This window comes from Dreissena polymorpha, chromosome 4 (genome assembly GCF_020536995.1).
Source record: "Dreissena polymorpha isolate Duluth1 chromosome 4, UMN_Dpol_1.0, whole genome shotgun sequence".
NCBI classification, from domain to species: domain Eukaryota; kingdom Metazoa; phylum Mollusca; class Bivalvia; order Myida; family Dreissenidae; genus Dreissena; species Dreissena polymorpha.
In genome coordinates this window covers 52,286,321-52,301,065 of record NC_068358.1, presented here as the reverse complement: position 1 = coordinate 52,301,065, position 14,745 = coordinate 52,286,321, and the positions used below count along the sequence as shown (strand labels likewise).

At 41.4% G+C, this 14,745-nt stretch overlaps 1 protein-coding gene across 1 annotated transcript in view; it reads right to left on the bottom strand.

The window, feature by feature from the left end:
- Positions 1-13,901, bottom strand: part of LOC127876087 (male-specific lethal 3 homolog) — a 32,436-nt gene extending 18,535 nt beyond the window's left edge. The window contains exons 1-3 of the mRNA XM_052421002.1: positions 13,707-13,901; positions 1,639-1,721; positions 381-473 (exon numbers count right to left, since the gene is read on the bottom strand). Coding sequence (XP_052276962.1) covers positions 381-473; positions 1,639-1,721; positions 13,707-13,805 — 275 coding nt within the window. The 5' untranslated portion in view covers positions 13,806-13,901. The remainder of the gene's footprint in view (positions 1-380; positions 474-1,638; positions 1,722-13,706) is intronic.
- Positions 13,902-14,745: the final 844 nt, after the last annotated feature.

The window sequence follows — 14,745 nt, the reverse complement described above, 5'->3', positions numbered from 1 at the left end:
GACCTTTGACCTAGTGACCTCAAAATCAATAGGGGTCATCTGCAAGTCATGATCAATGTACCTATAAAGTTTCATGATCCTAGGCCCAAGCGTTCTTGAGTTATCGTCTGACAACCACCTGGTGGACGGACAGACCGACCGACTGACAGACCGACCGACAGACCGACATGAGCAAAGCAATATACCCCCTCTTCTTCGAAGGGGGGCATAATAAATAAGATAATATAAAATAATACATGAAAGCAGATTAATCTTAACCTATTTGTTAAATTAAGTTAAATTATAAATAACCACTCAAAATTAAATAAAATAAAAAACAAATACATTATGTATTTAAAATAAATGTGTAGATACATGCAATAAACTTCGTAACGAAGTACCTTTTTCTTGCTACATCAGAAAGCTGCTTCATTAAATGCTTGTTGTCCTCTGTAGTTTTTAGCACCAACTGTTCACCAACTATTCTGTCCCAGCTATTTCAAGCAAAATTAGAATGTAAACACAAAGTCAGTCTTAAGTGTTATTCACTACTGTAATGAAATAATAATAAATATTATATCATGACAAATGAAACAAAAACAAACAAACAAAGACATTTTTCTTTCACGAAAGAATTTTTTTTATTCCATCTACAATTTATGGTGACCACGTACTCTAAAACCATTATTAGTTGGAAAAACAACAACATCACATTAAACAGGATAGATTTGTATTATGATTTCAACAACATAATAGCAATTTTTTTGTTTTGCATTTTTAATCTTTCTAATTTGCTCCTCTTTCCTTGATTAAAAACTATTGACTTATAAGTGTGAGCTTGACCTTGAATCGTGGTGATTGGCTTATGCCTGCTGCACATGGTTTTGATGACCTTAACATTGAAACCATGTTTCATGAAAGTCCTTCAAAGAGTATAAGAACAATGGAGCACACATGACATTTTGAAAAGGTTCTCACTTTTGACCTTGAAGTATTATCCTGAACACATTTACTCATGCCTTCTAATTGTCTTGATGAACAAGCATCGTTCCATCGGTTTTTATGAGAAGTATTTGATACAAAACCAATACCAACCTTCACCCATGGTCAAAGTAATTTTAGTGTGATCTTATTTTTTGGTAAGTTTATACATGTATGTATCATCAATGCTAAGAATAAGGAGCTCATCAAGATAATTGACAAATAGTTTTGAGGAAAAATATTTGTAACCAAAAGTTAAGCTTACAGTAAAATTCATTGACATTAAATCTAAGATTTGAAATCTAATATTGCCCTATGAGCTTAACATTTTTAAAAAGTTGCATGAACATTTTCAAAGAGTATAGGAGATATGAAGCGGACACAACAAACACAGCTCAAACTTTTTTCCTTGGGCCAGCATGACTGACTCATACTCGCTGCATATTGTCTAAGTAAATGAATTGTTTCCATAAAAAGCATTTAAATGATGTAAGAGACATTAAGGAGTGGCTGGTGGAAGGATTGACAACATGTACTGAATTACGCATTACCTCTAACTCTCGGGCAAACAAATCACAAATAATCGTATTTGTTTTGTTCTTTTTGTGTCAGAGAAGTTACTTGAGCTATAGACACACATAAAGGGCAAATTTACAAATCAACATTATTTATTTGTACCTGTTGTTCCAACGAAGAAAGTGTATGTGATACCCAGGTTTCTTCTTACCATCTTCATCATTGTATACTGTTGTATCCAAAATCTTAAAAACAAATAAAATTGGTTTAACTTATATTTTTTCCTATGGTTTAAGTACATGTTCATAAGCTACAACAAATCTAGGAGAAAAATAGACAGCAGATATTTTTGTCCAGCAACAATATTATAAACTAGAGCTTTGTCACAGACGTGACGAATACCCCCACATGCTGCATTGACACAGAATATTTTGCATGTTGTCTTCACAAAAAACAGCGGACACCATGCTTAATGTTTAAAACGCACTAAGTGACCCTGTGACCTAGTTTTTGACACGGCATGACCCATATTCAAACTTGACCTAGACATCATCTAGATACAACTTCTGACCAAGTTTGTTGAAGATTGGATGAAAACAACTTGAACTAGAGCTTTGTCACAGACGTGACGAATATCCCCACATGCCGCATTGACACAGAATATTTTGCGTGTTGTCTTCACAAAAAAACAGCGGACACCATGCTCAATGTTTAAAATGCACTAAGTGACCCCGTAACCTGGTTTTTGACCCTGCATGGCCCATGTTCGAACTTAATCTACACATCATCTAGATACAACTTCTGATCAAGTGTGGTGAAGATCGGATGAAGAAAACTACTTGAATTAGAGAGCAGACACCATGCTGAATGTGTAAAACGTACTAAGTGACCCAGTGACCTAGTTTTTGACCCGGCATGACCCACATTCAAATTTGACCTAGACATCATTTAGATTCAACTTCTGACAAAGTTTGGTGAAGATCGGATGAAAACTACTTGAATTAGAGAGCGGACACCATGCTCAATATTTAAAACGCAGCAAGTGTCCCCGTGACCTAGTTTTTGACCTGCCATGACCCATGTTCGAACTTGGCCTAGACATCATCTAGATACAACTTCTGGCCAAGTTTGGTGAAGCTCTGATGAAAACTATTTGATTTAGAGAGCGAACAACATTCTGAATGTTTAAAACGCACTTAGTGACCCCGTGACCTAGTTTTTGACCCCGCAAGGCCCATGTTTGAATTTGGCATAGACATCATCTAGATTCAACTTCTGACCAAGTTTGGTGAAGATCGGATGAAACTACATGTACTTGAACTAGAAATGGCAGAGGCCGACGCGTATCCCCACGCCGCATGTTTGACCCAGGGGCGCCCCAGGGTTGGTAATGGGACCAGGCATAGTTGAGATTGACCGTATTGTCATAAGAATAGTTCAGTATCAATAGAAGTGAATCGGTGTAGAAATGAAGAAATTATAGTTAAAGGCAATTTTGTGTGGGTGTGGCCAATTTGGGCGGGGCGCCCCAGGGTTGGTAATTGGGCCATGCATAGTTGAGATTGACTGTATTGTCATAAGAGAAGTTCAGTATCAATTAGAAGTGAATCAGTGTAGAAATGAAGAAGTTATAGTAAAAGGCATTTTGTGTGGGTGTGGCCAATGTGGGTGGGGCGCCTCAGGGTTGGTAATGGGGCCATGCATAGTTGAGATTGACCGTATTGTCATGCATAGTTGAGATTGACCGTATTGTCATAAGAGAATTTCAGTATCAATTTGTAGTGAATCGGTGTAGAAATGAAGAAATTATAGTAAAAGGCAATTTTGGGTGGGTGTGGTCTATGTGGGCGGGGCGCCCCAGGGTTGGTAATGGGGACATGCATAGTTGAGATTGACTGTATTGTCATAAGAGAGGTTCAGTATCATTTTGAAGTAAATCGGTGCTGAAATGAAGAAGTTAATGAAAAATAACATAAAAAATGAGTGAAAATCTTTGACCCGGCCCCGCCCCAACCCCTATAACTTTTGACCCAGGGGTCAGACCAAAATTCCAAATAGTGCAGGGTCGCACATATGCTCATAGCTACCATGTGTGTAAGTTTCAAGGTTCTAGTGCTTATAGTGTAGGAGGAGAAAGTGGCCAGGACGGACAGACAGGCGGACGGCAGAGATAACCACAATATCCCCCACGCTTTTCAAAAAGCGTGGGGATAATTAGAGAGCGGACACGGACCGACCGACCGGCTCACTCCTATATACCCTCCTAAACTTTGTTTAGTGGGGGTATAACTAGATCAACTACAGCTCCCATTGAGTTTGTTGGTGGAGGAGTACAAGGTGGCAAAGGCCAGACTTGTCATGACGCTGAAGGATTCAAGGGATGACATAGTCCGAAGAGCAGGTGTTGAGACCAGGACGGGAAGAAAGTGGTCCGCTAGCCAAGCTGTAGCGCAAGCCGAGAGCCGCCTGCGACACAAAGACATTGTGGGAACAACGGCAGTGGGAACACAAGGTCTGGGCTCTGCGGAGACGAGGAGTTGGAAGAAGGCGGACAGTAGGACAAGGAGGGAGATGGTCCAGGCAGAGGTACGTCTGGCCGAAGAAGAAGAACGAGGCATAAGGGCAGTGGCAATGGGGTGCCAGGGTGCTTGGACAAAGTGGCAGACTACAGGAAAGAAGATGACATGGGCAGATATCTGGCTTAGCGAACCTCTGCGCATCAGTTTCCTGCTCAGGTCAGTCTACGACCTGCTACCTTCACCAGCAAACCTGCACAGATGGGGAAAACGTGACGACCCAACCTTCCCACTTTGCGGAAAGATAGGCACGCTAGAACATACACTATCATCTTGCCAGACAGCCCTTACACAAGGAAGATACAGGTGGAGACACGACAAGGTCCTCCAAGAACTGGCAGACATAGTGGAAAGGGAGAGGCGAAAGAAGAGGACTGTGAAAGAGACCAGAAAGATGCAGTTTGTAAAGGAAGGGGAAACCATCAAGAAGCAGCAGGCGCAAGCAGCATCGATCCTAGATCGTGCGCAGTCATGGGAGATGGCTGTTGACCTGAAACGCAGGCTGGTTTTCCCAAGTGTAGTCCAGACAACACAACGCCCCGACATGGTGATCTGGTCGGCAAAGGACAAGTGTCTGGTGATGGTTGAACTCACAGTTCCTTGGGAGTCGCGCTGTGATGAGGCGATGGAGAGGAAAACAGCAAAATATGCTGATCTGCAGAGGGAATGCAAGGAGAAGGGGTGGCACACCTGGCTATTCCCAGTGGAGGTCGGCGTCCGAGGCTTTCCGTCAAAGTCTCTCTGGAGACTTTTCACTGCACTTGGCCTGACAGGAAGAGACAGAAAGCGAGCGGTCAACAGACTTGGGGATGCAGCGGAGAGAGCATCGAGATGGCTTTGGCTGAGGAGAGAAGAGAGGAGCCGGCAGCCGTCTACTGACACGTAGGGGATTGATCAACCCCTGCGGACCCACCACCAGGAGAATGTATCGAGATTAATGGGTCGAAACATTCAGTGATCGGTGGATGTCAGTAGTCCAGCAGTTTAACGACTGTATACATCTAATTCCACATCTGGTTTACCAGTGACTTCTAGGAAAGACTGGATGACAACCGAGAATAGAACGGTGACGCTGGAAAGACAGATGACCACCAGGAAAGCCTGGGAAGGGCACGACGGGTTGGCAGCCCTGAATGCAGTTCCTGTGAAGGAACAACCACAAAATCAGCTACAGACTCACACACAGAAGAATACCCCCAGAGTCTTCCGAGAGGGGGGGAGGATGAGAGACTCACAAGGACGGATACACCGATGACGACTAGGCTTGTACAACGGACATTGACCGGAGAAGTAGCAGTAGTGAAGTGTGGCAAATGTGACAAGATCTGCAAGAATCTAAGGGGACTGCGGATACATCAAGCCAGGACTGATTGTGGGAAATCAGACACCCAGACGCAACGCTCAGGTGGTACACCTGGTGAGACGTTGGAGGATCCAAGTCCGGAAGAATCCCATAGAACTAGGAACCTCTACGCTTCTGAGAATCTGGTTTCAAACATCCAGGGCAGGCAGCAGGAAGAGGAGGACCATGACCCTCTTCTTGATCTGCTTCCCCCACTGGAGGATGACACTCCAGCACATGCAGAACCAGCACCACAAGTACAAACAGCTCCGGGAGATGATGAGAAGAGGCGCCCGCGAATAGCATGGCCCAAGACGACAGACAGGCGAGCGTGGCAGGAGCTAGATCGAGACGTCTCCGCTATACTGGAAACAACCCTCCAGAGTCCAGCTGACCGAAAGATAAGAGCAATGACGGGCCTCATCTATACTGTAAGCAAAGAGAGGTTTGGCTTGGCTGAGAAGAAGCCAGAGAAGCCAGCCCCAATCATCAGCAGAAGACAGAGGCTAATCAGACAGACCAGAAAGGAGCTTACAAGTGTAAAGAGGCAGTATAGAAAAGCCAAGGAAGAAGAGAAAGTAGGACTCCAACAGTTACGAAGCACTTTACGAGAGAAACTGAGCACTCTCAACAAGGCTGAGCAAACAAGACAGAGGAAAAGGAAGAGGGAGAAACAGAGAGCTAGATTCATCCAGAATCCATACCAGTTCTCCAAAGACATCCTTGACAACGAACGATCAGGAACATTAGAGAGCAGTATGGAGGACATAGAACAGCACTTACGCAATGTCCACAATGATCCTTCACGGGAGGTTCCACTGGGTGACTGTTCAAGGCTAGAACCAGAAGACCCACCAGAAACTCCTTTGGACACAAAGGAGCCATCATTGTCTGAGGTACAGCACGTAGTGAAGAAAGCGAGGACAGGCTCAGCCCCAGGCCCGAATGGCATTCCTTATCGTTTCTATAAGATGTGCCCTGGCATTCTTCGGAAACTATGGACCCTACTTAGAGTTATTTGGAGAAAGGGCAAAATCCCGGATTGCTGGAAGAGAGCGGAGGGAATATTCGCCCCAAAGGAGAAGGACTCGAAGGATATTGGTCAGTTCCGGACCATTTCTCTGCTCAACGTAGAGGGGAAGATATTTTTTGCAGTCCTAGCCAAGCGACTGACAACGTTCCTTACTGACAACAACTACGTTGATACGTCAATTCAGAAGGGTGGAGTTCCCGGATTTTCAGGCTGCGTCGAGCATACCAGTGTTCTCAGCCAAGTGATCAGGGAGGCACGAGTGAACCATGATGACCTGACTGTAGTGTGGCTAGACCTTACGAAGCACTTTACGAGAGAAACTGAGCACTCTCAACAAGGCTGAGCAAACAAGACAGAGGAAAAGGAAGAGGGAGAAACAGAGAGCTAGATTCATCCAGAATCCATACCAGTTCTCCAAAGACATCCTTGACAACGAACGATCAGGAACATTAGAGAGCAGTATGGAGGACATAGAACAGCACTTACGCAATGTCCACAATGATCCTTCACGGGAGGTTCCACTGGGTGACTGTTCAAGGCTAGAACCAGAAGACCCACCAGAAACTCCTTTGGACACAAAGGAGCCATCATTGTCTGAGGTACAGCACGTAGTGAAGAAAGCGAGGACAGGCTCAGCCCCAGGCCCGAATGGCATTCCTTATAGTGTCTATAAGATGTGCCCTGGCATTCTTCGGAAACTATGGACCCTACTTAGAGTTATTTGGAGAAAGGGCAAAATCCCGGATTGCTGGAAGAGAGCGGAGGGAATATTCGCCCCAAAGGAGAAGGACTCGAAGGATATTGGTCAGTTCCGGACCATTTCTCTGCTCAACGTAGAGGGGAAGATATTTTATGCAGTCCTAGCCAAGCGACTGACAACGTTCCTTACTGACAACAACTACGTTGATACGTCAATTCAGAAGGGTGGAGTTCCCGGATTTTCAGGCTGCGTCGAGCATACCAGTGTTCTCAGCCAAGTGATCAGGGAGGCACGAGTGAACCATGATGACCTGACTGTAGTGTGGCTAGACCTTACGAAGCACTTTACGAGAGAAACTGAGCACTCTCAACAAGGCTGAGCAAACAAGACAGAGGAAAAGGAAGAGGGAGAAACAGAGAGCTAGATTCATCCAGAATCCATACCAGTTCTCCAAAGACATCCTTGACAACGAACGATCAGGAACATTAGAGAGCAGTATGGAGGACATAGAACAGCACTTACGCAATGTCCACAATGATCCTTCACGGGAGGTTCCACTGGGTGACTGTTCAGGCTAGAACCAGAAGACCCACCAGAAACTCCTTTGGACACAAAGGAGCCATCATTGTCTGAGGTACAGCACGTAGTGAAGAAAGCGAGGACAGGCTCAGCCCCAGGCCCGAATGGCATTCCTTATCGTGTCTATAAGATGTGCCCTGGCATTCTTCGGAAACTATGGACCCTACTTAGAGTTATTTGGAGAAAGGGCAAAATCCCGGATTGCTGGAAGAGAGCGGAGGGAATATTCGCCCCAAAGGAGAAGGACTCGAAGGATATTGGTCAGTTCCGGACCATTTCTCTGCTCAACGTAGAGGGGAAGATATTCTTTGCAGTCCTAGCCAAGCGACTGACAACGTTCCTTACTGACAACAACTACGTTGATACGTCAATTCAGAAGGGTGGAGTTCCCGGATTTTCAGGCTGCATCGAGCATACCAGTGTTCTCAGCCAAGTGATCAGGGAGGCACGAGTGAACCATGATGACCTGACTGTAGTGTGGCTAGACCTTGACAACGCTTATGGATCAATACCCCACAAGTTGATTGAGAAGGCACTTGAGCAGTATCATGTACCAGAACACGTTTGTAACCTGGTAAAAGACTACTACAGAGGCATTAAGCTACGCTTTGCTGTGGGAGACAAGACAACAGCATGGCAAAGCTTGGAGAAAGGCATTGTCACAGGATGCACAATCTCTGTGGTCCTGTTTGTGATGGGTATGAACCTCATCATCAATGCGGCGAAGAGAGAGACACGTGGTCCAAAAGCAGCATCAGGAATCTACTAACCTCCAGTTAAGGGATTCATGGATGACCTCACTCTGACAGCAAAGACCCACATCCAAGCAAGGTGGATGCTTTCGGCCCTAGAAGAGGCAGCAACTTGGTCCAGAATGAGGTTCAAACCCAGAAAGTCCAGAGCACTTGTTATCAGGAAAGGCCAACCAACCAAGAAATTCAATCTGACAGTGCAAGGTGAGGACATACCATCGATAATGGACAGCCCCATTAAATGCCTTGGGAAGTGGTATGATGCTACACTCCAAGATGGGAACAACATCAAGCGCATCAAGAACCAGCTCACTGAAGGGCTGAAGCACATTGACAAAAGCGGACTACCTGGCAAATTCAAGGCCTGGTTATTCCAGAATGGACTTCTCCCACGACTGATGTGGCCACTGATGCTTTATGAGATGGCAACAACAGTGGTGGAAGGACTGGAGAGAACCATTAGTAGGCATTTGCGAAAGTGGCTTGGCGTACCACCCAGCTTCAGCAACATTGGACTCTATGGACGATCAAATCAACTACAGCTCCCATTGAGTTCGTTGGTGGAGGAGTACAAGGTGGCAAAGGCCAGACTTGTCATGACGCTGAAGGATTCAAGGGATGACATAGTCCGAAGAGCAGGTGTTGAGACCAGGACGGGAAGAAAGTGGTCCGCTAGCCAAGCTGTAGCGCAAGCCGAGAGCCGCCTGCGACACAAAGACATTGTGGGAACAACGGCAGTGGGAACACAAGGTCTGGGCTCTGCGGAGACGAGGAGTTGGAAGAAGGCGGACAGTAGGACAAGGAGGGAGATGGTCCAGGCAGAGGTACGTCTGGCCGAAGAAGAAGAACGAGGCATAAGGGGAGTGGCAATGGGGTGCCAGGGTGCTTGGACAAAGTGGCAGACTACAGGAAAGAAGATGACATGGGCGAGGAGCATCAAGCCCATTATATGGAACTGCTAATTCTGATTAACATGACATTCTATTAATGTGTCCACCAAAATACTAAAATTCAAAGTCTCCTAGATGAAACATCTTTTAATCCTCTTAATCTTTTGAAGAAAAAATATAATACTTCAGTGAGTGAAACATGCTTAATTGTATTTTTATTAATATACATTGTAATAAACATTCTACTTTGCATTCTATTCGCTAAATAGTTGCTGCATATCCAAAACTTGAACTATTAAATAAACTTAAAAAAAAATAATTTCACAACCAATTATCTGTTATTTTAAAATGCCATGGTCACCAAAACAACAATATTCTGCTTTTTATTTGATTAGAATAGAATGTCTTGTGATTTGTTAAATATGACCATGGTCAACTGATCAAACAAGTTATTGCATCAGCGGAACTCTGCCCATCATCAAGATGTAGGAGTACAAAAGATGCCAGTCTTCTTTTCATTTTCTTATTTTTCTAATGTCATGTAAAAGAATTATAAATAGTTTTTACCTGTTTTAAGTATGTGAATAATGTACCAACTTCTGATACACCCTGTGTCAATATCTATCATTAATTTCACTGGCATTGTTATACCAAGCACACTTATCGGTCAATAATGCACTGTTAAGTGATAAGCACAGAATTGCTGCCCAGAAATTCCAGAATTGCGGTTGTGTTTATGAAGCAGGGCTCGACATTAAAGGTAGTCCGACTGTCCGGGACAACCAAATTGTTAGTCCGGACAAGTAAATAAAGAATTTGCTAGTCCGACGGGACAAGTGGTCATTATAATTGTATAACATAGAAAAAATGCCTTTAAAGCCATTATTTCTGTGGAGATATCACTCAACTTTTCCGAGTATATTTTGTATACGTTTAATCATCAAAGCCCGAGATATTCTGATAGTTCCATGTGATACATGCACTACACTGTACTGTTCACAAGGGAAGCAACCCTTAACATTTTTTTCTTTGCCAAGATAACAAGAATATTCTCCCTTGTACAAAATATGCATTTTACGACACCGGTTCACACCGATCTTACAGACAATTAACGTAGTGACGTCCTCTCTATGTATAGAATGATTTTTTTTTTTTTAAATATCAGTTAAGTACTGTACATATACATCACTAATAACATTTTCTGTTTGATGTTGGCAGCACACAAGTTTTTGTCAGGTATTATGGCTTTGTATAATGTTTAAAAATCAATAATATGGAGTTTTCCTGTTATTCTAGTCAGTTCTTTTTGTATTGTATTGCCTACAATTATGTTTACATGTATTTTGAACGATTCAAGTCTTTATGATTTTAGCATTTTGTATTATTTCATTATTTTGCAAAGTACTGAGCAGAATAAGATATAATGGTCAGGACAAGTTGCTTTTTGGTCAGGACAAGTGAAATTATGGTCTACTTGTCCAACTGGACAAGTGGCTTCAACAGTTAATGTCGAGCCCTGTGAAGGAGTGCATATCTATCTATATATACTGCCAAGCGCCCTTTAGAGCATTATAGGCAGAGGGACATTATCGAGTCCGTTTCCTGGGAAGAACCAGTACTTTGTGTCTATGGAGGAGATCATGAGAACGCTCTCAGGGCTTACTCTGCCATTCGCCAAATTAGCCAATGGCTACAAATTGACCAATTTGGCTTAAGAAAATTCTAATTGGCTACAATTTTTTCTTCATTAACCCTTTCCCTGATAGACCCCTTATCTGATTTGCCACCCCAGGCCAATACCAGTCCTGCTGTTCTGATAACAGTGACTCCATATACAGCTGATAAGCCTGACTACACCATATCAATAGGGTTATTTGGAAAATATTGGAAAATTTCTCAACTGTTACACCTGTCTTGTTTAGGCTTAATTTTCACTTAGTTCCTTGCATTTCACATCATTTGTGTCATGTAAATATTGTAGAGAAATAAATTCTCCTTCCAACAATATAAATTTTATGTTTGTATTCTAAACAACGCATGATGTTGAATGAACAACAAAGCCACACTTTTTTCAAGTAAAACATAATTGTATTCAGTGTTTTATTGACAATAAATACTGAAACATTAGGCGGTTAATCTTTTGATTTGTCGGCATTTTGTTTCATTTCAGGCTTCATGCAGTTTTTAGATCATAATCTCTGTGCTTTATTACCCATACCCGTTAGTTTCTGGACACGTGTGCTACTGAAAAAAGCCACCGGGATTGCATTTTATGGCCCAAACAAGCACAAAGTGTCTAGTATCTCGTGTGTTTGATCCCTAAATATTAGATAAGCACGTGCACTATTAATTATTATGTTGGTCAGTACAAAAGGCCTACTGAAAACCGCCGACTGCGTCTTTGTTTTATTGCTCAATCAAGCAGCGATAATCCAATATCTTGTGTATTAACAAAAACACAAACTTTAGATAAACACGTGTCGTCTGTCAAAACAATAATTGTATACGTCAGTTAACATGTCGAAGTAATTCTCGTATATGATCTCGAAAACGGGACTTGCTTTAAACATTAACCATTACGATATTAATTTTCATAAGATTTGCTAAAAACAAATGAGAACCAAACAAACACACACAGACAACACAAAATATCAATAATTATGACAAATTAAATGGAAAAAAACGTTGGTTTATTTTCGAAAAATCACTTTTACTTTCTCCCAATTTCCAGAAAATGACTTGTACATGTTGCATAAAATCTAAATTTAGATGACGCTGTTAGTTGGTCGTTGTAAAAGAATATGAACTGTACACGGCACTTTGCGTGCAATCAGATACAGTACAATAATTGTTGCAATATTGAAGGAACTAAGTTATGAAAATGATACAGTGTTTATTACTTTTATTTTATTCAGGAAAATGTCAAAATCATTTGCGAGATACCCCCGATACTAAAATGGAAATTTACTACGAAGCTTTTAATGTTGTCGGCGCTACGCAGTTTTTGTGTATAAATAAATACACCCACGTCAATTTTCGCGCGCTTTTTGTCAAGACCAACACTGGACACGAAAATATCATGGGCATATACATGTATTTATTTGCTGCTACAATTTGTGAAAGGACATGAACTGTACACGATGCGCGCACACCACATTAAGTTATTTACGCGTGTTGGACTATCCTTGTCCCGATCGGACACCTATTTCATCAAATCTTTAAATAGAAACATATGCCGAAATTCATTTGATACTTATGAAAAATGTTGGATGTCTGTGTTAATGAGTTTTCTTGAGCACTTTTGTCGTCAATATTAATCAGAATTTGCATTTGAAAATGGATATTGGGAATATACGAGATTATCGGGTAATGGATAGACACGGAAAAATTCGCATGTATGCGGTAATCGATAGAGACGTAAATAAACGCATGAATCGGGGAATCGATAGACTCGGGATTATACGCATCTATCAGGGAAAGGGTTAAAACTAATGAAGTATCCAAAAATAGAAGAATTTTGCCATAGCAAGGCGAGTTTGGCTAAAGAAATTTTTGAGCCAGGGGAAGCATATGGACTAGCTCCCACCGCTGTCATAGCAAAAATTATCAAAGGCTCTGGGATTCTGTTTATATGGACTAGTATTGAGACGATGATGATTTACAACATTTACCTATTTTTGACACATTTTTTATCAACAAAAAGATTGTGTGTCAAAAGATTTTCTGTAAAAACAGCATCATATGCGAATGTTCTGTCATGTGATTTCACACAATCTCTATACCCCATACTCAACATACACCAAAGCTTGATTGTTCATTGTCGGCTCGAGTACTACTTACATGTACCCCGGGTACTCTTATTAAGTATACTTACATGTACCTCTATACTATTGGAACTCATACGCAAAAACATGTTGATGCAGCTTTTTTTTTAAAGAGAAGTTTGTTTAAAATAAACAAAATCGTTTTACAGTAATCAGTAGTGCGTTTAACGGTTTTACGACATCGGATTTTGGGCAGAGATACAAATCGGCTGGGTAATCGACAGGATACGTTTTTGTATATGTACGGTACCTGGGGTACATGTAAGTATCCATAAGAGTACTTAGTGTACAAGTAAGTAGTACCAAAGCCAACAATGACCAATCAAGCCCTACCAAACAATAATGGGAAACTTTTTACCATTTGCTGCATTGGCGCATGTGTAGGAGAAGCCACTCGATTACCATAAAATATACACTTGGGTTGAACATAAGGCCAAACAATACAATGGTTTGTTAAAATGTCATTATTTTAAAAATGCATACATGATTAACTTAAAAACATCAAAAGCAAAACAAATAAGACACGCCTCCTACCTTTGCTTCGTATATTACTCTGGCCTTTGTCGGATCTGGCTCGAAACAGAGAACACTTTCACCGGGTTCAAAGTTAAACTTAATCCCCCTTGCAGGCATGTCTACGCACTTATAATATGTTAAAGAAAAATTATTAAATTGACGCGCTAATGTCGGCCATAAACTTCCTGCCTCAAAAGACGCTACCTTATAATAAACATGGTTACGCACAACTAATTTGTATATATGGAATATGCCTTTAATTGGAACTTTTTAATTGTTCTCACATTTTTTTTTGTCATTTTCATTCTATTATATTTTTTTCATTTATCATATTGCCTATCAAACTGTTCATTATAATTGGTGAATGCAAACTAGAGTATACTAATTAATGGAAACCACCAGTCCAATGCTGCCCACCTGCCATACTTTAATGTTATAAATGGGATGTTTAAGTTCATTGGAAACCTGGTTAAAAAGAATAAGTATAGTATTTAAATTTATTTTCATAATAAATACATTGACATCTAAACTGATAAATAATGAAGCCGGCACAACCCTTCCTAATAAAAATGGGTCCCAAACTGGCCAAAAAGACCCCATTATTTGCATAGCATCATTATAATATAAATTACTTTTTACACTCACTCAAAAACTTGTATCATTATAATTTCTCCAAAACGGCTCAAGCTATCAACTTTAAATCTTAAATGTTACTGTTTGAGATCATTTTTTAGATTGAATAATTCATCTAATTGATTCTCTAAATACTTCCGGACAATGTGCGGGTCTGGTTTCCTCCAACTGCATGTGCAATTTGAAGCATGCACATATTATTGATTTTCTTCCACATATTATTCTTTTCTGAGAACAATCAGATACAAAATTGCTCTAAATGTGGTAAAAAAGCATGTATGTGCAATTTAAAGATTTCAGGCTGGCTAATGGTTAAAGCAGCCATGCTCGGAATAACAGATTGCACAGCACATGCAACGCATGTATAATAGAATTATCACATCATAAATTACAAATGTTTGATTTGCATTCTAAATTATCAAAT